At 40.0% G+C, this 27,489-nt stretch overlaps 1 protein-coding gene across 2 annotated transcripts in view; it reads left to right on the top strand.

Annotated features, from left to right (window-relative positions):
- Positions 1-24,264, top strand: part of Trip11 (thyroid hormone receptor interactor 11) — an 80,068-nt gene extending 55,804 nt beyond the window's left edge. For both annotated transcript variants that reach the window (XM_036205678.1, XM_036205677.1), the window contains exons 17-21: positions 11,911-11,992; positions 13,031-13,145; positions 13,710-13,826; positions 13,940-14,084; positions 20,577-24,264. In XM_036205678.1, coding sequence (XP_036061571.1) covers positions 11,911-11,992; positions 13,031-13,145; positions 13,710-13,826; positions 13,940-14,084; positions 20,577-20,797 — 680 coding nt within the window. In that variant the 3' untranslated portion in view covers positions 20,798-24,264. The remainder of the gene's footprint in view (positions 1-11,910; positions 11,993-13,030; positions 13,146-13,709; positions 13,827-13,939; positions 14,085-20,576) is intronic.
- Positions 24,265-27,489: the final 3,225 nt, after the last annotated feature.

The raw sequence follows: 27,489 nt of genomic DNA, 5'->3' as shown, positions 1-27,489 counted from the left end.
CCGTTTCTATTAATCTATACTTTGCCACGTGACTCGTGGCTTACCAGTACCTTATCTCTTTTCTGTCATGCTGGCGGCTGGCAGCGTCTCTCCTCCCCCAGCCTCCCACTTCCCAGAATTCTCTTCTCTCTTATCCCGCCTATACTTCCTGCCTGGCCACTGGCCAAACAGCATTTTATTTATATAGAGTGATATCCACAGCATATTGGTATTTGCTCAGGCACCTATTTAAACTTCTAGGAGTAGAAATTTTTCATTGTAGCGGGTAGCACAGGTAGCCTGGGTGTGATTATTTGTGTAAAGCATAATTAACACTCACTATTAATAAGTAGGAACTTTGGGCTCATTCTAGGGCGTCAGTACTGGAGAGAAAGCTCTGCTTCCTTTGGCTTATACAACTGCTATTTGAAAAGGCCAAGGGAGCTAGTATGGCACAGACAGGAAGGGACACCAAGTTGGTGGGTTGTTAGGTCTTTAAATTATTCCTGCCTTTTATCGCTCCCCTAATAGTGTTTTCTTACATTACCTAAGTGCTTAGGGCCGTGTTTATATCTCTAAACACAAGTGCGATTTTGTTTTCTCAGTGCTGTATTCTTGATTTGATAATGTAAGTAAATTCTTGATTGGCTTACTTATTTCAAAAAGCACCCCTATATATTTTTATAAGTCATTAAGTACTTTACATGTTGATTGATGTTGTAATACTGTATTTTATTTTTAACACAAAAGTTGGCCAGACAGCAAAAGTTTTTGCCAGGAGAAACAATTTTGAAAAAGACAGATTGGTTTTTGTTGAAAGAAAATACACAGACTTGAATTGTAAAGGCAAAGTATTGTTTTATTTCTAAGCCTCTCTAGACTAATGATTAGTTCATCTGCTGTTTCAACATTTAAACAATATTAGGAAATTTACTTTAAGAAGTGGTATTTTATTCAGAATGATTGATTATATCATTACTACCAAGATATGTATGATTCAGTCTGTTTAAACATAAGGAAAGAGTGGTTACATATGACCCCGGTATTAAGGCAGTACAGCATGGATGACATCAGTCCCTCTTAGAATATGTAATTGTTAATGTCAGGTACATGCAACCGTGGTTATGAACTGGAGGCATTTATGGGCCCTTTATGAGAAACATAAAGACAGATGCCTTGGGGCTTTACGAGTCAGTAAGCACCTAATAAAGACCAGCTGCTTGGCTTCACGATGGCTGCTGTGTAGAAGACTAGATAGGCCCCTTTTCAAGGAGCTGAAAAAATGGCACATGAAGAATTCATAAGGTGGTAATTTAAGACAGTTGTACACAGCAGTGGCCTTAAGTGGCATGTTTAGTTCCTCTTGCTAAGGGACAGAGACTTGAAGAAAGTGTTAAGCCACTAGTAGGATTTTACCTAACAAGTGTGAAAACTATTTAAACCATAAGAACTAGTTAGCTAACTCATCCTCCCAACAAGAGAGACCCTAAGATCGTGTAGATGCTGTATTCTACTAGACAGTGTTGACTGGTAGAGGGGTTACTGCTGTCCTTCCTTTCGGGGATTGTTCTTTCAGTATTCCATCCATAGTTCAAAACGACTCTTTGCACATGCCACCCTGGACTTTGTGTTCAGTCAGTGCACCAGTCTATGAGCTGGGTCATTCTTAGTTCATCAGAGTTGAGAGTGCCTATGGAGTTGTTATCGATGAGAAAATACAAATGTGTAAACCTAGTACAGCTGAGCCACTAAAAGACATGTACATTGTCATGTATGTAGGTGTGTGTTTTCCTTTCTCCATTTCCCTAATTGCTCTTAAGATAAATTTCTTCTTAAATGAAAACGATGAGTTGAAATGGGGAGTATAAGATAGTTTTTGATTCTGTAATAAATACTAAAAAGCATTGAGTTTTGTGGTATGCAAAGAAAAGTAAGTTTTTGTAAGTAATAGAAAGGCTTTTGTAACTAATTTTTTTAAAATAGTCACTACTTTTTAAAATGTCTTGTATGAACTAAAAATGGAAACTTTTCCTTAGAATATTTTTAAAAAGAAAGTCTAAAAGTATTTATAAAACGAGTCCAGTAGCCGGCTAGTGGTGGCACATGCCTTTAATCCCAGCACTTGGGAGGCAGAGCCATGTGGATCTCTGTGAGTCCGAGGCTACCCTGGTCTACAAAGCGAGATCCAGGATGGGCACCAAAACTACACAGAGAAAGCCTGTCTCAAAAAAACCAAAAAAAGAAAAAAAAGAGTCCAGTGATATATGAAGCATGAAAACATGTTTTAAAGTCATAGAGACAGAGGGGCTTGAAATGTTTCACATGGAACTACCTTTATGATGCTGAATGTGCCTGAGTTTTTATTTTAAATAAAGACATTCCATTTTCCAAGACATGATTTATACAAGAAAACATATAATGTCCTGTTGAACTTAAGCCAAATACATTCCCAGACGCTTTGTTACCCAGATCTTTTGAATGAGTTCTTTATAGATGTTTTTGGCAGAAGTGGCAGTTTTAGAGGGAACATGTAAGAAGTACCAGATGCAATTTTCTGAATTGCCATAAATGGTTAAAAGTCATTTGTAATGATATAAACATCTGGGTATGCTAGACAATGCCAACATTTAAATTAAGGGGAAAAGTATATTAGGTAAATAAGCTATTTTATACTTCTAGTTACATTTTAAACATGTTTGATATTTGATATTAATGTCTAAACTGAACAATGTTTTACAAGTTGCTATTGAAACTAATTTCTATAAGCAGAAAGGGAAAAATGAATTTTGTACTTATGAGAATATTTTATATACTTCATCTCCTTTTTTCAGTAAGGCTGAGTCATTCAGTATGTAATTTATTTTATTTGTCTTTCCTAGAGAACACCAGTCATTCATTCATTGTTAGTCATTGTTTATGTGCAGAGTATCAAGCACTAAATAGGCCCTGGGATAAACAGGTGACAGAGGTCTTTTTCAGGAGGGTGGCAGGCAGGAAGGGGAAGAGGATTTGTAGTCAGGTACATGCAAGGAATTGTTTTGAAAGAAGCAGAAATGGTGGACAGCTGTAAGGACAGAGCAGGGCAGCTGCACTTACGGACATACAGCTGTGACAGTGTGTACAGAGAACTGTGCAAGCTCAAGGCAGACAAAAGGCAGCAAGTCCCCGCAGGAAGTGGGAGGTGAGCACGGAGTCCACCCCTCCCCGAGGAGCTGTTGGCAACTGAGAGCCCCTGGGGGAAGTGTCATTCCTTTATCTTTGAGAGTGCAGTCCTACCAGTGAGTAACCAGCTCAAATGGAAGACACACATCCAAAATATCTGGGCAGCACACATTGCACTTGATGAGTTATAAGTAAAATGACACAGATATTGCATGAAAATTTTTTCAATTAAAAAGGAAAAACACAAAGTTGGGTGGGTAGAGAAGGGGGATGGATCTGGGAGAATCTGGAGAGGGGTAAATATCATCAAAGCACATTGTACAAAATTATCTAAGAACTAATAATTTTTTAAAAAGAAATTGTTTTGAAAGAGTTATCCAGTCTACTTGGTAATAGTGGTATGGGAAGGTAAGAAAAATTAGTGACTTATCCTTTCTTAAATGATGGATACGTATACCCATCATTAAATAGATTGGTAGCTAGGGAAATTCATTCTAGACAGAGGGAGGGATTCGCATGAAATGAGGTGTCATACTCTGAAAATGTTGAAAGAGCAGTGTGGTGTGGTGGGTTGGTGTGGAGGACTGGGAAAGTAGAAGTGAAAGGGATTTGCTGTATGGGAAAATGAAACTTAGTCATGAATCACAAGTGGATTGTAAACTGTTAATACCAAAACAGCAAGGGAGATGGGCATAAGTAGGTCCAACCTGTTGACATTGTAATATGGCATTGTAATCACACTGGAGAACAATAAGATTGGTTTACCTCCCCTCCCCCCCCCCCCCCAAATAACCTCATCATGTTTTAAGTAAGCTAACAGTTTTGTGTCAGGCTGCATTCATAGATACTCCTGGCTACAGCTTTGACAGGCCTGGTAAAAACTGGTGAGTTGAAGTGTTTCTTGTGTGGGTGGCGGAGTCTCAGCTCAACCCCATTATTTCTACACAGGCTTGTGAGCCCAGTGCTGTGGCTCTTAGGTCTTGCAAGGGATGGTGAAATCTGGATTTTCATATGATAGGTCCTGGCTTTCTAGTGTGACACTTATTTAGAGCTTTGTAAAAACCCTGTGTGGACAGGACAGGTCTCTCCTTTGGGGACATCATCCATTACAATTTGCAGTAGGAAATGAGGTTGGTGCTGAGGCCTAGAAAACCCTCTGTTCTCAAGGGTTTTATGTGGTGTTAGCATTTACCAGGTAGAAAGTGTTACGGCTTTCCTTTTCAGTGATGAGTTGCAGTGCTCTTTGCATATGTCTTGTCTATGCAAAACTGTTTTTAAAAAGTTTATACTATATAAGGATGCTTTAAAATTTTTCTATATGGAAACTGTAAATTGAATTGATAATGAAGGGTTGAGGGGGACTAATAGAGAGGGAAAGCATATTTGATTTGCTTGTATTAAAAATATTTTTAGATGTGTGGGTGCTGTAGAGAAAGCTTGGTTGATAAAGAGCTTATCCTGTGAGCATGAGGACCTGAGTTCAATCACCACACGCACGTAAAAGCTGGACACGATCACTCACCTGTAATCTCAGTGCTAGAGAGGCTTAGGCAGAAGGACCTCTGAGTCCTGATGGTCAGCCAGTACAGCTGAGTCAGTGAATTCAGGATTCACTTGGGAGTCTGTCTGGAAAAAAAGAAGATGTTGAGTAATTTGAAAAAAAAACAAAAACAAAAAAAACACCCAACAACTGCCTCTGGCCTTCACACACATGTACAATATGCATACTCACATGTATACATACCTCTTACCTCTCCTGCACACATGAACACATACATACATATACACAAAAATGTGTAATTACATAAAATCTCTTGGTCGAATCTAGTGGTACAATACTTAACTCTGAGACTAGATTTAATCTCCACTGTTGAAAAATCTTAGTCAGTTTCTCCCTCCCTTGCCTTCTCCTCCTTTTTTCTCTCCTCTCTGCCTTCTTTCTTCCAAGTGTGCATAGTAATTCCAATTAGCTGTGTAAGTAATATAGTAAGTCTTTTATCTTCATCACAAATTACAGTGTAGTAGAACTCATATTACTGATATTGTACTACATTAATGAAATGAATTTATTTCCAACAAGTAGAATTTTAAGATTTACTTTAGGGGCTAGGGATATCCCTCAGTTGGTAGAATACATTCCTAACACACACAAGCCCCTGGGTTTAGTCTTCAGCACATGCCTGTCATCTTAGCACTAAGGAAGGATAGGCCAGAGGATTGGAAGGTCAAAGTCATCTTTGTCTAAAGCAAGTTTAGGGTCAGCCTGGGATACGTGAGACCTTGTCAGGGGAAAAAAGTTAACTTTTTACTCAGCAGTTAATTATGATGGGACAAAACAACCAAAGAAGCAAAACAAAACAACAAAAAAACACATTCACCATGTATACTCTAAACCTTAAAATTCTGCCCGATAGATTGAAAATACTTAGAAGACAAAGCAATTGCTAACTTCAAATTACAAATAGACGTGATATTCTTTTTAAAAACATTTAGTGTTAAAAGTGATTTTGTATGAGTTCTGTAATAAAAAGACTGTCTAGTGGAATTGGGGGTGGCCCAAGCTCTTAATCCCAGCACTCAGGAGGCAGAGGCAGATGGATCTCTGAGTTCTAGGCCAGCCTGGTCTACAGAGTTCCAGGACAGCCAGAGCTACACAGAGAAACCCTGTCTCTAAAAAACAAACAAACAAACAACAAAAACCATGCCAGCCTGGAGGTTTGGAGAGATGGCTTAGCAAGTAAAGCACTTGCCATGCATCCACATGAGTGCTGAGAGGCAGTAATTCAGTGCTTAGGAGGTAGACAGGGATTCCCAGAGCCATCTGTAGAGTTTGAGTAGGTAAGTCAGTAAGTTCTTGGTTCAGAATGGGAGACCCTGACTCAAAGTACAAGATGGAGAGCATCCAAAGAAGAAACCTGATGTCAACCTCTGGCCTCCACACATACCCATGTACACACAAAGACCATCCAGTTTCTAGTTTTTGCTTTGGTTATAGTTAAATGAAGAAGCCAAATCATATTAAATTTAATACTGTGTCAAGTTTTAGTTTATTTTGGGTACTAGAGAGATGGCTCACTGGTTAAGAGCATGTACTGCTTTTGCAGAGGATCCAAGTTTGGTTCCCAGTACCTATACCCACACAACCACCCATAATTCTAGTTCCAGGGTACTGGGTATCCCTTTCTGGCTTCCATGGGCACTTGTAATCATGTACACTGTGATGGCTAGATTTATGTCAACTTGACACGAGCTAGAGTTATTTGGGAAAAGAGAGCCTCAATTGAGAAAAATGCCCTGACCCAATTGGCCTGTGGGTAAGCCTGTAGAGCATTTTTCTTGATTGATGTGGGAGACCCCAGCTCACTGTGGGTGGTGCCCTGGATGTGGTCCTGGATGCTATAAGAAAACAGGTTGAGGAAGCCATGAAGAACAAGACAGTAAGCAACATTTCTCTATGGCTTATGCTTCAATTCCTGCCTCCAGGTTCTGCTCTGACTTTCCTCAGTGATGGACTGTGCTATGAAACTATATGCTGAAATAAATCCTTCCCCAAGATGTTTTTGGTCATGATATTTTTTCACAGCTACAGAAACCCTAACTAAGACATACATTGTCTACACACAGTCACATATTTAAAAATCAAATAAAATTAAAAATTATTGTCAAGTGATATGGGATGTCCTTCTGTATGCTGTGAAAATGTATTGCTCTTACTGGTTAATAAAAAGCAGATAAGCCGGTAGCTGGGCAGGAAGTTAGGCAGGAAAGCCAAACAGAATGCTGGGAAAATGAAGGTGGAGTCAAGGAATCACCAGCCAGACACAGAAGAAGCAACATGAGAATGTCATTTTGAGAAAAGGTACCAAGCCACATGGCTAAACATAGATAAGAATTATGGATTAATTTAAATGTACAAGCTAGTTAGTAATAAACCTGAGCTACCATCTGAGCATTTATAAATAATATTAAGCCTCAGAGTCAATTATTTAAAAAGTAGTTGCTGGGTATTTGGGAACAGGCAGGCTGGAGAGAAACTTCTGCCTACAGTTAAGGTTGCCAATGCAAATAGTATCTCATACCTAATTTACTTACTGATATTTATATAAATGAGTGAAATTGTCTTTCATTTTTCTCTTTCTCCTGTTTTCTCCTTTGCCTTGGCTCTTAAAAATGAGAAAAATGCAAAATAATGGGAAAAAATTATAAAATATCAGTGTCAACATAAGTAATATGTGTGATTGCTATTGATTAGAGCAAAATTTAACAATGAATTTGTTGTTTTAAGAAATCAGATGAAAGCTGGGTGTGGTGGTGCATGCTTTTAATCCTAGCACCCAGGAGGCAGAGGCTGGTGGATCTCTGTGAGTTTGAGACCAACCTGGTCTACAGAGCGAGTTCCAGTTCAGCCAGAGCTATGTAGCAAGAAAGGAAGAAAGAAATGAGATGAAAGAATATTTCCATTTTATATAGCACTTTACTATTTAGAAAGTCAGCCTTTGGTCATTTATTCCATTCTTTCAGAATCCTTTGCGTGAAGCACAGTCATTTTAAAAGAGGCAAACCATGCCTGGCCCTGAGCATGGTTCATCTCTAGGGTTTCTGGGTTCTCATTCTGGTCTTCACAGTTATTTCATTCAGCTGACTATTCAGTGAACCTGCTCACAGGCACTTAGTCATGCGATAACCAGAGGAATATAAGAAGAATGATACACTTTAAGATGTTCTCTGAAGATGATGCACTGTCGTCAATCACAAGTAAAATGTAAAGTTATGATGCACTCACTCTTGCACATGATTTTGATTCTAAGACTGCATCATCTCTGGGAATTTCAGAGCTCTGCTGTGAAAGATTTACTGTGTCACACAATCAGAGTCATGCTTTCTCCAGACTAGACTCCATCTCAGCTGATTCATTGCTCAACTTGAAAATGCTTCCCAGCCCCAGCTTGCGTTTCTACAGAATTATTTGGGTGTGTGTGATTATTCACAGGACTATTGTATTTGGACTAGAACCCATTTCTGAATAATAATATTTTGCCTGCCCATATAAATATAGTTCTGATTTCAAATTGTGGTTTGAGTCCAGTTTTCGTAGAGAAATATTCAGAATTTCTGAGGGGAGGAGAGCAAGTGTTGCTGGAAAAAAGATGAGTCTTTAGGGACTTTGGATGGGTGTGTGACTTCCTTTTCTTCTAACCTCTCAAAATTAATACATTCCTTTCCATGCTGTCCTTAAGTTCTGAGGTCCTTTCCTTTTCCTTTCTCTACTCAAATATCATGGTACATTTAAGCATTTGAGTTTGAGAGAGCCTTGCTTGTGCATCCCATATTGCATTACGTCACGGACTAAAGTTTTAAGACAGTTTAATCTCGTCACTTTGACCTAAACGATGCTTTGGCTTTCTGACTTACTTTATTCAAGTAACTTTTTATTAGAATCTTTGCTTTATAGGTTTTACTCTGAAGATATTTATTCATCATGCAGGCCTTTCATTTGCTTGGGATTCTTTGAGAAAAGGTCTCACTATGTTGCCCAAGCTGGCTTCAAACTCCCAGGCTCAGTTGATCCTCCTGCTTTGGCCTTCTTAGCATCTGGGACTACAGGTTCAAACCACAATGCCCAGCTTATTAAAAGAAAAGCAGTGTTTGATTTGTTGTTATTATGTGTACATATGATGTGTGCTGGGTGTACACAGGCCTGCCATGGAGCATATGGAGGTCTGAAGTCAGTTTTGTGGATTTGGTTCTCTACTTCCACCTTTATGTGGATTCCAGAGATAAAACTCAGGCTGTGACTTACAGAGCAGCACTTTGACCTGCTGGCCATCTCCTGGCTCAGGGCCTGACCTGCTGTTCTTGTTTGTTTAAAGGGAGACAGTGTAATATAGCTTAAGATAGGGTTTATGTGGTAAGAACATACTATCCAATACATGCAATTCTCTCCCTCTTCCATCTTTCCATCTCTCTCTTTTGAGAAAGTGTAGGCTGGCTTCATTGTGTGTAGCTCAAGGTGGCCTCAAATTAGGAATCCTTTTGCCCCAGGTTCCTGAGTTCTTGGAGCTACAAAAGTGTACTACTACTATGCCTAATGTAGTTTTTTTGTTTTTAATGGCTACATTGAAACAGTTTTTTTTAAAAAAGAATAAAAAATAAGTTATTTTAAGATTACTTATTGGAGCTCAGCATTTGCTCTTCCAGAGGACCTGGGTTTGATTCCCAGCACCCACATGGAAGCTCACAGTCATCTCTTAACTCCAGTCCCAGGAGATCTGATGCCTTCTTCTGGCCTCCTCAAGTACTACATGTATGTGGTACACAGACATGCATGCAGGTAAAATACACACTTAAAATAAAGGCAAAATCTTAATAATATTGTTGTTATTTTTCTCTGTGTGTGTTTGCATGTGCACCATGTGAGTACATGTCTGTGGTAGCATCAGATCCCCTGGACCTAGAGTTCCACATGGTTGTAAGACCATGTGGACTCTGGGAAATAACCCTACTCCTCTGCAAAAACAGCAAGTGCTCTTAACTGCTGAGCCCCATGAAATTAATTTTTGTAATTTATTTTACATCACATGTTCCCAAATTATTATCATTTTGAAATGTAATCAGTATAAAATTAATAGTAATAGATACAATTTAGAAAGAGAAGGTAGCAGGGCTAGAGAGGTGGCTCACAGGTAAGAGGGCTTGCTATGCAAGCTTAAAGACCTGCGTTTGAATTCCAGAACCCATGTAAAAAGACCTTATGGTTGCACTTGTTCCCATAAGCCCAGCACTGTGGGGACTGCAGGTCACAAGGCCTCCTAGCTCATTGAGAGACCCTGTCTCGAGGGACAACAGGCAGAGAGTGACAGAGTGACACCCGCAGTCCTCAGCCTCTACATGAATGCACAGCACATGTGCAGAGAGTGGGAACTTTGGGCTGTTCCTAGGCTGCCAGTCTGTCGTCCTGGAGGAGGGGAGGGCATACAGTGGCTCCTGCTTCAGCTTGTTGAGTTGATGTTTTTCCTGTGGCCAAGAGCTCTGCCACATCTAGAGTGTAATGCTAGGGAAAGCAGCACATGCCCTAGTGTAAAATACTTGAAGAGTCTAAGAGAAAACATCTTTGACTGAGTCAGGTTTCAGTAATAGACCCCTCCCCTGCCTTTTATAGTCAGTTGAAATTCCTTGCTGGAAAGACGGGAAAGGAAAAGTTTGTAGGAAATTTTCCAAACATAAACCTTGGCTTTTATAATATGGTTATGGCAACCATCTCTATTTAGGTAAAGTTAGTCTATTATGTGAATGGCATTTTGTAATTCAGAAATTTGCAATTTGGAGAAGCACAAGCCATTGCAAACCTTTCACATGAATGCTTTATATTTGTGTTCAGTACTGTAAGTCAGCATTCTAGTCATTGTACAGGACAGAATGGAGACAAAGGAGATCTAATGTGTCCTAGAGGAAAGTCATGAAAGGAAGTAAGTTAGGAACTTCAGGATGAAGAATGGTTATGAGTCAGTAGAGTAGGTAGTCCTGTCAATAAGAGCTTTTTATCAGAGGTGGGGGAAAAACAGAATTCTGTGGGAAGCAAGAGAAAGAAAACACACCAGATGTTGATGGTCAGTTGACTTTTCAAAATGGTACCAAAAGAACAAGGTTTTACCACGCACGTAATGCTGGAGCAACTGCTTTCTCATGAACACCTGTCTCATACCACGCACAAAAATGAACTTGATAAGGATCATGGCCCTAAATTTTATATTCAAACCCATTAAAAACTCTTAGAAGATGTAGGAGTAAATCTTCACAGTACTGGGCAAAATCAACAAAAAGAAATTTAAAACTATTGTTTCAAAGGTAACAGGAAAGAGAAATGACACATAGAATGGGAAAAATAATTGCAAGGCCTTGTACCTGGTAAGGGGACTCATCTAGCCATCCCCTGTCAGGGAAGGAGGGGGTGTGTGTCATCATTTATTGGGACCTTACATGCAGTCTCCTCTTGCTTTTTTCTGGGATGAAAACATGTGTTTTTCCTTAAAGGCACTAAGCACCTCTTTCAGTTCTACTGCCTGCTTCTAATAAAAGGTGTAGACTGTGGACGGAAAGGTCTCTAGTCCAGAGCTCTTGATCCTTTGACGTGATTAGCTTGTGCACAGGACATCTGATTTAATTTTAAAGTTTGCCTTTAAAAATTGCCTGGATTCCAACCATTTTACAGGTTTTGCTTATTTTTAAAGTACAAGTTTAGAAATAATCTAAACATCCTTTTAAGTCAGCCAACAGCATTGTATCATGATTAGCATGTTAGTGCCCATGCTGTCTTTGCCCTGTCAGTGTCCTAAGCCAGTGTTAGTTGGTTAGATACTCTTGGCTCGCCAACACCGGAGCCAGCCAGGAAAACAGAACGGGGAAAACCTGAAGTTGTCCTTCCCGTTCCCTCCCGTTCAGTGAGAGTTGCTCTGGAAATACATCCTGTAAGAAAGCACTGGAGACAGTTTGCTCTTTGCTTGTAAGTTTCTGTGTGGATGGAAACCTGTTGTGATTATTACATTTCTGTTAAGGAGCTGACCGTTGTACTGGGGGCAAACCATGTGGAAAACTGCATCCCCTGTCTTCTAGGTAATTTTTGTCCAGGTTCCCAGAGCCAAAGAAAAGATGACAGCAATCGGCCATTCTCCAGTAGAGTGGGGCACACATTCACATTTCTAAGTAGGTCTTGCTGCGTGTTTATCCAGCCTCGTTGGCTAATGTTGTCTTTATCCATTTACTTTAAAACAGATGAGCTCCACCAAGAGATGCTGGATGATGCGCAGAAGAAGCTGATGAACTTAGTGAGCAGCACAGAAGGAAAAGTGGACAAGTGAGCTTTGCCTCTTGACTTCCTCCTGAGTTATAGGAATTGCTTTCAGAGAACAGCAGAGCTATAGCAGATGTTTACACGTGACCACATTTTCAAGAAGCAGTTTGCTTTTCTGATATAGTGAGGTGTAGGTAGTTTTCATGGCAGTCAGTAAAGTGACTTACCTTCTTTTATTTTAGTCTGTTTCTCCCAACTCATTGCTTTTGTCAAAACCATATGCAAGAGTTAAAAGAAAGGTCATCCCTGCAGGGTGGTGGCACACACCTTTAATCCCAGCAGAGGCAGGTGTGAGTTCAAGGCCAGCCAAGGCTACACAGAGAAACCCTATGTAGGAAAAAAAAATCACTCCTTTATGAAATACTTAGAAAATAAAAGGTTTATTTTTTAATCACACCCCCCTTCCCCCCTTTGTTTTTTTTTTTTTGAGACAGGATTTCTCTCTGCAGGTCTGGCTGTCCTGGATCTCACTCTGTAGATCAGGCTGGCCTCGAACTCACAGAGATCTGTCTGCCTCTGCTTCCAAGTACTGGGAGCCATCACCACCATCACCCCGGCATATTTTCCCCTCTTTACTACTCTTAAATGAACATATCTAGTATGTTTAAAGGTATTATGTCTGAAACCTAGTTATTCATGCAATAATATCTCATTTAACATATTAAAAATCTAAGATATTTAAAATATATTTTAAATATGGTTGAGGGCATATAACATTTATCTCCATTTTTATGTCTTTCTCAGATGAGAATGACCTAGTTAGGTGTTGAAAATTATTTATGAGATACCTCCTCAGTTGGTTACGAGTCTAATAATTGCTTGGCTAATAAGTGATTTTTTAAAAAGTATGCATTTTGGGTTGTCTGAAATATTCCTAATTAGACTTCTTTAAAAAGCCGCTTTAGAATTCCTTACCATTCAGTCTTTATAATTCAGCATCTCATTGTTTAAGTAAATGTTTATTTGTTTAGTGTTTGAGTATGCTTGTGTCAGGTTGGCCATGTTAGATCGACCTAAGCTGTTTGTGCCTTGATTTTCTAGAGTCCTCATGCGAAACCTCTTCATTGGTCATTTCCACACACCTAAAAATCAGCGTCACGAAGTGCTGCGACTAATGGGGAGCATCCTAGGTGTTAAAAGGGAGGAAATGGAGCAGGTAACTAGATAGCAAAAGCACTCTAACCCCCCCCCAACACACACACATGCACACCTCTTTCCCTGTAGTTCTCTTATCCTCTGGTATCCCCCTCTCTCTCTCTCTGGGGATAGAGCCTAGCATGTCTTTCACATGTTAGGTAAGTACTCCACCACTCAGCTACATCCTGGTTCTCGTACTAAATATGCTTATAATTACATTTATACTATAGGGGCACAGTAGAAAATAGTTTCTTTTTACTATATATAACAAGTTTAATACAGTTTTCTTAGTCAGAGAAGTAGATTTGTTCAGAGTTTTTGGTGTTAGTGTAAATATTTTACAACTTATAAACTCGTACTTACATCAGATTACTGAAATTTTGAGACATAACCACGCCCAGAACATTTATTTCTGATTGTGCTTAGATGGCATTTTTTCTCTGTAACCTCTGTCAGTAATAGGAAACATTTACTAGAATTTGAATTACAAAGCGTGATTTATGATTCCTTGAAGTCACATAAGAGAGGTTCTTATTTTCCTCATCTTATCTTGGCAATTTTCTGTTTTAAAATGCTCTTGCAGTTGTTTGCTGAAGATCAAGGAGGTGTTACTCGCTGGATGTCTGGATGGCTTGGAGGAGGATCGAAAAGTGTGCCCAGTACACCACTGAGACCAAGTCAGCAGTCCGTGTTTAACAGTGTAAGACCCCGAATGATGAAATGGTTAAATATCATGCTCATTTGTATAGGATCAGATTTCTTTTTACAGCATCTAATACAACCCTAGTAATATAACCAAATATTTTCTCCTAGTCTTTTTCAGAACTTTTTGTTAAATTTCTGGAAACAGAATCTCATCCATCTGTCCCACCCCCAAAACTGTCAGTTCATGACTTGAAACCTCTGGATTCTCCAGGAAGAAGGAAAGTTGATGCCAGCATTCCTGGAAGCTCCAAAGGTAAAACTAAATACTTGATTTCTCTCAGTGGTAAAAAATAAAATGTTTAACTTATGATTTAGACTTATAGTGACATTAGGTTTTCAGCATTTTTGAAATATGTAATACTGCTTCTAAAATTCTAATTTCACCAAATTTGGGCCTTACATGTTGTAGTACCTTATTATTTATTTGCTTTAATTAATGTAAATAGTATAAAATGTTTTCATTGAGAAATATTTCATTGGTCACTTCCACACCCCCAAATCATATATATTGTAGTGTAATTTATAGACATGGTAGGAACCTGTGATTTTATTCGCTTTAATTATCAGCATAAGCCACTTTGAATTACTCTCCTGGAAATGGGAATGAACTAGGTCCATCTTTGCTTTGTTGCCTGTTACATGATTTCTCTCTGATAGTAGTTACTACTAATCAAAGTTAGATGCATATAGTTGAAAATGATTTTCATCTTTGGACTTTATTCAATAACGAAACCTGTCACATAAATAATATACATAGGTTGGTTTAGTTAACTGACATAAATATCCAAGAATGTGGAAAAGCACCCCATGTGAGTAAATGTCTGTGGAAGGAAATGGTTGGTGGGTGCATGTGTGTATATTTTGATCCCACTGATTTTGAGTTGGAAAGGTCTTGTTTATTTCATATTGACGGGACTGGCTTATAGTAAAATTTCTTGTTGAAACTGAATTATCTACTTGACTATAGTCAATTCCCTTTTTCTCCTATAATTTACATATTTCAATTTAGACTCACATATTTTAGTAGACACTTAAGGCACATATCACATGCTTCATAGTTTATATCACACATTATAGTTAAATTTGGATAAAATACTAAAGAAATTCTGTTTTATAATTTTTATAACTTTCTTAGTTATTTAGACAGATATTTCTGTTTTTCTGAATTTTTATACGAAGGTGAAGCAATAAAGTTTATCACTAAGATAAAAGGTTTGGCTGCTAAATTCAGTAAAAGTTGTCACTCTAAGAGATACAGACTATACTGAAAATATTTTTCTTCTTCATGTTGCACTAGGTTATAGCTTCTTAAGAGAGATTCTCACATTCTCTATCAAAAGGTCTCCTCATTTCTCTGCCTTTCCCATCATTCTTTCTTCCTTTTGTTTTTTGTTTTTTCATTTTTCTTTAGTAAGAAATTTTCTACTCACTCCACATACTATACACAGATCTCTCCTCCTCCCTCTTCCCACTCCCCAGCCCTCTTTCACAAGCCACCCTGCATCCCCACATCCCCCAAATTGAGGTCTCCCATGGGTGAGTCAGCAGAGCCCAGCACACTAAGCCTAGGCAGGTCCAAGCCCCTTCCCACTGCACCAAGGCTGTGAAAGGTGTCACACCTCAGGTACTGGATTCCCAGAAGCCTGCCCATGCTCCAGGGGCGGATCCTGTTCTCTTTGCCTGGGTGCCCCCCAAACAGTTTGAGCCAAACAACCGTCTTCCATATCCAGAGGGCCTAGTCCAGTCCCATGGGGGCTCCATAGCCACCAGTCCACAGTTCATGGGCTTCCACTAGTGTGGCCGGTCCTCTCTGCACGTCCTCCCATCATGATCTTGACGTCCCTTGCCAGCAGTATCTCTCCTCTCTCTCATCAATTGGATTCCCAGAGCTCAGCCTGGTGCCTGGCTGTGGATCTCTGTATCTGCCTCTATCAGTCACTGGACAAAAGCTCTATGATGACAGCTAGGTTATTTGCTAGGCCAGTCACCAGAATAGACTAGTCCAGGCACCCTCTGGACCACTGACAGCAGACCAAGGTGGGGTTAACTTTGTGGATTCCTGAGAGCCTCTCCAGCACCCTGCAAGACCAGATAAACTATTTAAAGAGACCAATAACCTCTAAGGAAATAGAAACAGTCATTAAAAGTTTCCCAACCAATAAAAGCCCAGGACCAGATGGTTTCAGCGCAGAATTCTACCAGATTTTCAAAGAAGAGCTAATACCAATACTCTTCAAATTGTTCCACACAGCAGAAACAAAAGGAACATTAACAAATTCTTTTTATGAGGCTACAGTTACCCTGATACCCAAACCACACAAAGATGCAACAAAGAAAGAGAATTACAGACCAATCTCCACACAAAGATGCAACAAAGAAAGAGAACTACAGACCAGTCTCCCTCATGAAAATTTATGCAAAAATACTCAATAAATTACTGGCTAACCGAATCCAGGAACACATCAAAAAAATTATCCACCATGACCAAGTAGGCTTCATCCCAGGGATGCAAGGATGGTTCAACATACGAAAATCTGTCAATGTAATATACCATATAAACAAACTGAAAGAAAAAAAACAACATGATCATTTCATGAGATACTGAAAAGGCCTTTGACAAAGTCCAACACTCCTTCATGATAAAAGTTCTAGAGAGATCAGGAATACAAGGAACATACCTAAACATAATGAAGGCAATTTACAGCAAGCCAACAGCCAACATCAAATTAAATGGAGAGAAATTCAAAGTGATTACACTAAAATCAGGAACAAGACAAGGCTGTCCACTCTCCCCATACTTATTCAACATAGTACTTGAAGTTCTAGCTAGAGCAATAAGACAACAAAAGGAGATTAAGGGGATACAAATTGGAAAGGAAGAAGTCAAACTTTCCTTATTTGCAGATGATATGATAGTATACACAAGTGACCCCAAAAATTCTACCAGGAAACTCCTACAGCTGATAAACTCCTTCAGTAAGGTGGCAGGATACAAGATTAACTAAAAATAAATAAATAAATAAATAAATAAATAAATAAAAATCAGTAGCCCTCATATATACAAATGAAAAGGGAGCTGAGAAAGAAATCAGAGATATATCACCTTTTACAGTAGCCACTTTTACAGTAGCCACAAATAATATAAAATACCTTGGGGTAACTCTAACTAAGCAAGTGAAAGACTGGTATTATAAGAACTTTAAGTCTCTAAAGAAAGAAATTGAAGAAGATATCAGAAATTGGAAAGATCTCCCATGCTCATGGATAGGTAGGAATAACATAGTAAAAATGTCAGTCTTAACAAAAGCAATCTCCCTTTGTAACTGGAAGCTTTTTTGTGTTCTGCCTGGCCCCATAGCAGCTTATAAAATAACTCAGAGGCTTAATATTAATTACAGACTGTTTGGTTTATGGCTCAGGCTTATTGCTAGCTAGCTATCACATCTTCAATTAACCCATTTCTATTAATCTTAAGTATTGCTAGGTGTCTCGTGGCTTTACCTGTGTTCTATTCAGGCTCCCCCTCTCCCCCCCAGCTCGCAGTGTCTCCCCTGACTCCGCCTTCCTTCCCCCTGTACCTTTGCTTGGATTTCCCACCTGACTATAACCTGTCTCACCATAGGCCGAAGCAGCTTCTTTATTAACCAATGGTAGGAACACATATTCACATACAGAAAGACCATCCCATCAGTCTGTCCTCCCTCCCTCCGTCCCTCCCTCCCTTCCTCCTTCCTTCCTTCCTTCCTTCCTTCCCATCTCCCTTTCCTTCATCATCTGAGCTCAGCTTGATGTATGTATCAGTCAGAGGTGGACTGAGTTGTGACAGGGTTTACATGGAGGACACAAGCTTAGTATTCATACAGTGTTCACCAGTGTGTGAAGCTTAGTCTCCATGCTTGTTCATCATTGTGTAGAGCTGTGTCTACACTGTGTTCACTAGTGTGTAGAGCTTAGTGTCCACCCCTGTTCGCAGTGTGAAGAGATTAGTGTCCATCTGTGTTCACAGTGTGTAGAGATTAGTGTCCACCGTGTTCACAGTGTGAAGAGATTAGTGTCCACCCATGTTCACAGTGTGAAGAGATTAGTGTCCACCCGTGTTCACAGTGTGTAGAGCTTAGTGTCCACCCATGTTCACAGTGTGTAGAGCTTAGTGTCCACCCCTGTTTGCAGTGTGAAGAGCTAGTGTCCATCTGTGTTCACAGTGTGTAGAGACTAGTGTCCACCCGTGTTCACAGTGTGTAGAGCTTAGTGTCCGTCTGTGTTCACAGTGTGTAGAGCTTAGTGTCTGTCTGTGTTCACAGTGTGTAGAGCTTAGTAGGCAGCATAGGAGCTTTTCCAGTTTAGAAAGCTGTTGGTCACAGGAAGTTTGGAATGGGAATCCAGAAATGCTCCGTGACAGCTGCATATAATGAGTTTGGCTCTGTCTTTGTCTTAGGCACCCACTTTTTTATTTTCCCATTGCTTAAGAAGGGACCTCCCAGGGTTCACTTAGCTCTCATCAATGAATTTATTAGTGTTCTTGAGTAATAAGGTAGAATTCTAGCGACTAAGACAGGTCATAACCAAATAGCTATTTTAATGAAAATGAATTGTAACTGCTCAACCTGATAGAGAAATAATACCACTGAGAATGTTCTCTAGCCTTTAATGCCTAAAAAGATGACTGAGTCATCTATGTGTGTGTGTGTGTGTTGTGTATGTATATATATGTATATATGTATGTATATATATGTATATGTGTATATATGTGTACATATATATATATATATATTGTTTGCTCTTCTGGCAAATTGTATTACTGTTGCATCATTATAATGGTAAGGTATGCTAGTATTTTTCATAGCTATCTTAATCACTGGGAAATCCTAAGTTCTCAGGTCCTTCATCTTTTAGGTAGATGTGGAAAGTAACTCTGCAACATACACACCATTCATTATTTCAACACTATGACAGCAAATTCAGCTCTCCATTATATACTAGTATATGAGGATAACTTTGATCAGTATTGTTGTGCATACAAATGCTCTTTTGCCCCTTTTTCTACCATTCTTTTTTCTTCTCTTTTATGCTGGGGTCTCTGGGACCACCATGACCTGAAGAATAATGATCAGTGGAAGGCAAGAAGGCAGTTTGGTTCAACACAACTGAGTAGCATGTGTTGGTTCTAACTTGGGGAGTCTAACCCTGAGTAGTTTATTTTATCCATATATAAACACAGCACAATTTAGTGAAATTTTTTCTTGTGATAAATGATTCATTCCCTGTGCACAATAAAGCTTAAGATATGACTACATCAAAGCTCTTTGTAAAGTTAAAGTACACATGACATCTTCCATACAGATGGGTTCTATGGATTGACTATATGTGGTGCTGCCTATAAAGATGGGTTCTATAGATTGTATGTGGTACCTCCTGTAAAGATGGGTTCTATAGATTGACTGTATGTGGTACCTCCTGTAAAGATGGGTTCTATAGATTGACTGTATGTGGTGCCGCCTATAAAGATGGGTTCTATGGCTTGACTATATGTGGTGCCGCCTATAAAGATGGATTCTATAGATTGACTATATGTGGTACCGCCTATAAAGATGGATTCTACAGATTGACTATATGTGGTACCTCCTATAAAGATGGGTTCTATAGATTGACTATATGCGGTACCACCTATAAAGATGGGTTGTATAGATTGTATGTGCTACCTCCTATAAAGATGAGTTCTATAGATTGACTATATGTGGTACTGCCTATAAAGATGGGTTCTATAGATTGACTGTATGTAGTACCTCCTATAAAGATAGGTTCTGATTGAGAAACACATTCTAAGGGTCTAGGGGAGGATCCATGTGGTCTTGGCCACACAGATAGCACAAAGGTCACCAAAATCCACATCCTTCCCTGGCCTTTGGGCAGAAACAATTCATATATTCCCCCCTCTTTGAAGGAAGTGTTTAGCATTCCTGGTTCCCCTCCTGCTTATCTGTGAGCACAAGGTCCTCTGTACCCTCACACTTTTGCCCATCTCCTTTTCATAGATAGGGTGTGCTGTAGGAACAGCGGCAGCATATCAATTCGTAGATATATGGAAGCCTAAAGCACATGTGGCATTTTTTTTTTTTTATTGGAAAATGGTTTGAATGACTAGGAATGAACTTTCATGAGGTTTTTATAATACACATTGGTATTCTTAAAATGTTATTTGTTCATTGCATGTATATGTGTTTATATGTGTAAGTGTGGTACTCCATGCATACTTTTGGAAGTCAGAGCAACTTTTAGGAGTTTGATTCCCTTTTACCATGTGGGTTCTGGAGTTGAACTCAGGTCATCAGAGTTGGAGGCTTGGTGGCAGGTACTTTTACCTGCTGAGCCATCTTGCTGGACCATAAATTTGCATTTTATGCTTGGGATTTGGGGGCGGGGGTCTATTGGTGTTCTTGTTTTGAATAAAGGATGGCCCAAAACTTGTGCTAAATAATAGTGTTATGATCAGCAGGGTAGAATTTTAAAATTGAGAATAGTGATAAATTGATTACTGCAGTAGAAAAACTGAGCATGGTAGCACAGTTCAGCCCTCATGGTCAGCCTGAACGAGAGACCCTGTCTCAACAACAAACCACAGACCATGCTGATGAGTTTGATAAAAAATACTGGGACAGGCTTCTTTTTATAATTGTGTCCAGAGGGTCATTTCATTTAACTTCCTTGTGAAGGATGGAAACCAAATCATCTGTGTCTTATCTTTTAGGTGTAGCAGAACCCAGGGCAGGAAGAAGAACAGATCTGAGTCCATTCTTGGCTCCCCGCTCAGCAGCTGTGCCCCTTATTAACCCAGCTGGACATGGACCTGGTGGGCCCGGGCATCTTCTTTTGAAGCCCATCTCAGATGTGCTCCCCACGTTTACACCTCTGCCAGTGTCGCCTGACAACAGCGCTGGCGTCGTATTGAAAGACCTTCTAAAGCAATAGGAAGCTCTTGAGCCAGAGACTATAGCACTTTAAGGAAACTATGAACACTGTCTGTGTGAACTTTACCACAAAGTGGCCTTCTGGAAAGAGACATTATTTGTAATTGTAATTTCTCTGTTAATAAAAATATTCTTAATGCTTTTAGAAATCGCAGATGTCAGAAGAGTAAGTAACTGATACATAATCTGCTTTTTTTTTTCACTTCATGATTTTACCTCATTTAAAACTAGAAACATTTGGTTTACTTTTTAATTTACAAAACTCTAAAAAGGAAGGGCAAGAATAACTGTCTGCTTTTATTTCCTTGGATTTTCAGGCTCATTTAATATAGGGGCATGTGGTTCATCTTTCTTTACAAGATAAGGAATTTATTTTCCCCACTCCCCACCCCCCAAAAAAGGTGCCTAAGCAGAGAATGCTCTGCCGTGTCTGTCAGCCACCTGTAGAGGGCCTGGTGTAGGGAGAGGACGAAGCTGGTCCTGAGAGGTTGGGGTTGTCCCGAGACAAAGTGGGTATTGGTTCTATGCAATTTTATCATGTGTGTAGATTCATCTGGCCATCGCAGTTAAGACCCAACTCTTCATCAAAGGGTCCCCTGAGCTACCCTTTTCTAACTCTTGCTGCCCCATTAGTCCCTGAAAACCACTAACTATCACCCTCTATAATTTTGTTATTCTGTGAATGCTGTTTAAATGAAATCACGTGTTAATGTACCCTCTTGAGATGGGTTGAGATGGGTTGAGGTGGGTTGAGGTGGGTTGAGGTTGGTTGAGATGGGTGTTTTCATGTAGCATAGCTCCCTTTGAGGTCCATCCAAGTTGTTTCATGGACTGGTAGTTTGTTTCTTTTTATGGTGGAATCTATGATGTCAGTAAATGGTATCATTTAGTTTCAAAAGCTGAACTGTCCTTTTTAAAGTATCATCTAAAACTACAGGTTTCCAGCAGGGCCTGGGGTGTATGGTTAGTCTTAGCACTTGGGAGGCAGAAGCAGGCAGATTCTTAGGAGTTGTCAGGCTGGCCAGAGCAAAAGCCATAGTGAGACCCTGGCTCAACACACACACCACAAAACCAAATGAAAAACCTGAAGGTTTCCTTGCATAAATGCACAAAGTCATATAACTTTCATGTAAGTGTTACACTGTACGGCTGCATCCACATAGCCCTTAGACCACAGTTAGCAGTGTCTGGAGACCCACCACCTGCCTCTGGTTGAGCTTCAGCTGTCTAGGGTGTAGCTCCCCATGCAGTGCACCAGCACCAGGGGGTTGGAACTTAAAGCCACTATTTCTGGATTGTTTTTTACAAAGCCTAACATGAAAGAAAAAAATCCTGACTCGCAGCTTTTGTTGGCTCAGGATCTTCATATATGTATTAATTGTTGACGATGTGCATTGAAGTCATTTCTTACATAGTTTGTAAGTTCAGATAAGCCTTTAAAACAAAAAAGCCTGTATAGAAAGAAAGGGTGGAAACCAGACCGATGCAGAAATGTCAACAGTCCTGGCACCTGTTGGAGCCAAGCTGGGTTGTTTGTGAATTTACCTATGATAAGCTGTGTATTTTTAATGCCTTTTAAAGACTGGAGGTTTGTGTTTTAATGATGTGTTGATGGTTAAAATACCTTTTTCTGAAAAATTAAGTAACTGAGGTCATGCTGCTTCCTGGTGTCACCTGTGTCTTAACTAACTTATTTGTGGTTGGTTCCCTTCTCTGCTACATGGTAGGAAAAGTAAAGCTGCTCTCACCAGTTTTGCCAGCGTTACAGATGCCCCTCAATTTACAGTGGACCACAGCCCACTAACCCATTGTAATTAACATCTTGAGTTACGCATTCATTTGCTGTACCCAGTTGTCAGCTGGCCTGGTTTAGCACGGCTGCTTCCTCTCAGGACCATGAGGCTGACCAGGCTCCCACTGTAGGTAGCACTGAGAAAAGAGAAATTCCAGATCTGAAGCATGATTTCTGCTTAGTGTGTATCATTTTGGTAAACCCCAAAATTGAAACAGTTAAGCCATTGTAAGTTGAGGATCTACTGGTACAGGGGTTTGTATGTTCCTTAAAAAGTCACTCTCACTAGTCTGGATCATTTGCTATGTGCCAGGGAATTTTAAGTTCCACGTGAAACAGCCAAAAGACCAGTTTTTACATTAAGAAGAAAGGGGAAAGATGTAAAATGTTTTCTTTTAAAGAGGAGGTACATGGTGGATATTTAAACAATGTGTTTTATATTTGAAATATCTTTTATGATGTTTGAAGTTCCTTGACCGAAACCACCTTGCCCTCCCTACCCTTTTACATAGCCTAAGTTTGAAAACTGTCGTGGGGGCCTCCACACCCAGGTATCAAAGAACAAGGTATCACATGGCTGCTATTGAAGTATAGGACTTGTCCGAAAGCTGCGGTACCTGATGTCTGTCTTGTATGCATGCTAAGTGTGCATTGATCTAAACCAGACGTAACTCATAGCCTTTCTGAACTAAGTGTCATCAGAGAGGAACCATCTGCTCAAGGAAACTTCTTAGCAGAGAGTGAGAAGCATGCACTTTGAGTTACCCACGGGACACCCACCAGTGGTATGCTGACTGCAGTGTGGCAATGCAGTAAGTCTGCTCTTGGTATCTTCCAGCACTCTGTAGAATATGTGGTTGAATTTTGCATCAGATGCCACAGGCTTACAGCACTGTTGATATCTCTGTGTGCTTCGTAGAATTTGCGATTGAATTTTGCATCGGAAGCCACAGTTCTTCACAACATTCCTAATGGTTTTCAAGTACAACGAAATAGACTATCAAGAATTCACCCTGCCATTGGAGCTGATTGAATGTAATCACTAGCATGTACTTCTGTGAGTTTCCCTTCCTGACATTCTTGTTTGTTTTTTAAAAGGGGGGAAAACAAAGCACAGAGGCAAAAAGAGATGGCATGCAGCTATCCAGTTAAACATCTTTTAACCTTCCAAAGGATTCAAGAGCATTCAAATGCATACCCGGTCAGCTACAGAGTAAGCTTTACCCAGGCACAAGGAAAGAGATGAAAACCATAGACAGTGCTGCATTTAAACTGGGTTTTTAAAAGAAATTTTCATATATCAAAGCATTTAAAGCATCTTCTAGCAACAAAAATTTATCTTCTGTAAATATCGGTTAAGTTAGGTAATATTTATTTTATATATTCCTATGGAAAAATAATGATCATTGTAATGTTGATATTTGTGATGATTTGTCAGTCTTTACATCTTAACTTATTGTGATTTAATCATTAAAATTGATACATTGTCTTTTGATTTATAGGAAAATAAATGTGTATCATAAGATTCGGTTGCGTTTTCTACAGAGCTAAAGCCAGTGCACTCTTGAATTTCTCAAGAGCATTGTAAGGCAGAAAAAAAAACAAAAAAAACCAACAACCCTCCAAATAAAAATGATTTAAGTTGGCCGTGTCTTCATCCACAATAAAAAACACTTGGGAACCAGCTGCTGGCGTCTCTTTAGGAGGAGAAATTACTCCACGTATTGCCTCTGCTGACTCGGGATGTCTGCTGTTGGGACTCAGTTTGAACCTTGGAGATGTTAAGTATGGACTACTTATGACTCTTCAAGATTGTGTATAAAAGGAGGGTCTGAGGGATTAACTGGATTTTCCTCGTTTCCTCTCAGAGAATGTAGTGTGGATCACTGGTTGCTTAGCCTTTCTCCAAGGTGGTTAGTACATCTTCATTTTATCTTAGAAGATATAAGAAACTTACTTCTTAAAAAAATTATTTAAATTTATTTTATGTGTATTGGTGTGAAGGTGTTGAATCCCCTGGAGCTGAAGTTACAGACAGTTGTGAGTTGCCATGTGGGTGCTGGGAATTGAACCCAGGTCTTCTAGAAGAGCAACCAGTGCTCTTAACCACTGAGCCATCTCTCCAGCCCTGATAGAACCTATTTTTAGCATTATTGGAAGAATTTTTTTTTTTTTAATTTGACAGCTGAATTGGAGTTGTGACTTTGACCCTTCTGTGTGACCTTTAACAAAATTACTTTGAGGGCCTCATGTTTCTCACCTCTGAAATATACCCACCTCGATAGCCTTGTAAGATATAAAGAACAACTGACACATTTGTTCACATGTGTGTTACATGAGTAATTTTACTGCTGTTGGATGTAGGAACCAGGAACTATTTGAGATTTGACTAGAGTGGTGTGGATGGAATCATGGGAACAAAGACTTTGTAGTAGAGGTAGTGTTGGTAGACAGCACTGCTGACATTAGGGGTGGAGAGAGTCATTTAAAACAGAAAGACTGTAGATGCTGTGGGAAGGGTGGTGGGGAGCCCAAGAGAAAGGACAGCAGAGAGAAGATTGGCCCTCAGGTGGAGGAGTTCTCCTCAGATGGGATAGCAGATGGACTGTGTGGAGGTGTGCTGTGGGAAGTCTCTGAGAAGGAAGGAGTAAGGTCTGTTCTGAGGCTTGAGCCAACTGGGTTACACAGACAGGTGAGTGGGAAAGTGTGAGAACCATCCATGGAGTCACACATGCTGAGGACTAGGGGCCCCTGATTTGGGACTGGCAGACAATTGGGCAGAGCATATCTTGACAGACAATGGTTCTCATCCTGACCAGTTCTAGTGGAGTACAGAATGTTAGCAACTGAACCTTGTCCTGTCCTTGACTCCAGTCATGCGACTACAGATGTAACTGAGGGTTTTAAGCACATTGTCTAAACTGCATATTCTATAAATTAATAATCTTTTATAATTGCAACAATATTTATCTTGGAGATAAGAGGCAGTTTAAAAATGTTACTTAGATCACTTAAGGCAAACATTTGAACTCTTAGTTGGCTCCTAACATGGAGTCTTCCTTTTGGACCTGCCAGGGTTAAGATATCAATAGTTTGCCCTGTAACGATGCCTAACTGAGGCTTTTCAGCTGTCTTTTTACACATTCTTTTTCGGCTGCAACAACCTTTAACTTCAGTTCACTATTTCCAGCCCTTAGTTAAATCTCAGTGATTTGAAGTATTTGGCTGAATTTCATAGTTTGTTAAATTTGTTTCTAAATAGCCCAGAAAGCCCTTAAAAATCCAAGGTACATTTTTTTTCTTGTCACTTTGGAATACAAGACGTGCAGATGTTGAAGGTATGTGAGTTCTCTCACAATGCAGGGTCAGTCTCTACCCTTGAGCCACAGTGACATAGTGCGTGTCCTTGACTGTACCCACTTCCAGAAGGCACAGTCCCCTATAGCTGGCGAAGAGTGACATCATTTTTTTGAAATAGCAAGAAACAAAGAGGTATAAATTTGCCTTGTGTTTCCTGTGCGGTCTGTTAGGGTAGAATGAACGGTGGTGACATCATCTGTGAGCTCCTTAGCTAAGCAAGACTGTTTTCAGGTATTTTCTCAAAGGGGGCCGTCAGGATAAAATTAGAAACTTTTTATTACAGTTTGTGTGTGTGTGTGTGTGTGTGTGTGCAAGTGTGTGAACATCAGGGCAACATGTGAGAGCTCTTTTTCTCATCATGTGGGTTCCAAGGATCAAACTCAAGGGTCAGGGTAACAGGAGTCACCTCTCCCTCCTGAGCCAGCTCACTGCTTTGTAAAATTCTAAATGAACAAGTTCATTTATGTTTTAAAACTTACACGAGGTGTTTAGTCTTTTGAAATTTTGAAAAAAAAAATCATTATGAAGTTTTTCTCCTCAAAGCATTTCCACACCTCATAAACTTGCTGCCACAGGAGTCTTGGGTGTATTTGTTCAGCTGTGTCTTCTGCTCAGGATGGTCATTGGTAGTTGGCACCTGTGTTGGAAAAGTAGCAAGGCTGTTGAGTCAGTTCTTAACAGCACTGCTACTTAAGACATGAAGTCTTCCCTCTTTCCAAGTCCATCTGCCTTTTGTTCTCTTTGTTCTTGTTATTTGTTTGATCATTTTCTAAACTTTTGGTTTTAAAGATTTGCTTTTATTCCTCTGTGTGCTGGGAACTGAGCTGGAGTCCCCAGGAAGAGTGCTCAGCAGTCCTAACCAGGGAGGCAGCCTGTTGTGTTGTTTATGAAACAGGATCTTGCGTAGATCTTCCTGTTCATGCCTCCACAGTGCTGGTGTCACAAGCCTGGGTCATCATACCCAGTCTCTTCCCTACCTTGGACATCAGATTTACTTGCTGAGATTTAGCCTGCTGTCAATCTTCAGTGTATGTTAAATACCAGGACCCATTAGGAAGATCTGGATGGCCCATAATGAAGAGATCAACCAATCCTTCCCGCAGAAAGCAAACTGACTTGTCATAAAGGCAACCACCTGAGGGCTCAGGGAATTGACAGTCACGAAGTTTACAAGGGCAATTGAAGTTGAGAACAGTTTCTGAAAAGCTGCTTGTACTTTGTGTAAGAGCTCTTGGAATCTGGGACCTTTCTTCTTGTCTTGGACTGCTCTCTCCCAAATCTGAACAGATCACGAAAAGCAGCTGCTTTGCTGCAGAATGGTATAGGCTCAGGGCTGGGAATGAAGGCAGGAGACGGGTGGTGGGCCAGCTGGAATCCACTGCAGCCCTGCCAGGGAGAGTTGTAGCTAGTCTGGGGTGATTCGATCTTGGGTAGGGGGAAGCCACCAGGTGCAGGGGACAGACAGCCTGACTGGGGGTGGGGGGCAGGAGATCTGGGCCAACATGGTATGGACCTGATGGATTGCTCCACTTGCACACACA

This window comes from Onychomys torridus, chromosome 14 (genome assembly GCF_903995425.1).
Source record: "Onychomys torridus chromosome 14, mOncTor1.1, whole genome shotgun sequence".
In the NCBI taxonomy this organism is placed as follows: Eukaryota; Metazoa; Chordata; class Mammalia; order Rodentia; family Cricetidae; genus Onychomys; species Onychomys torridus.
Note: the sequence above shows the minus strand (reverse complement) of the source record. Positions and strands in the feature narration are given on the sequence as shown.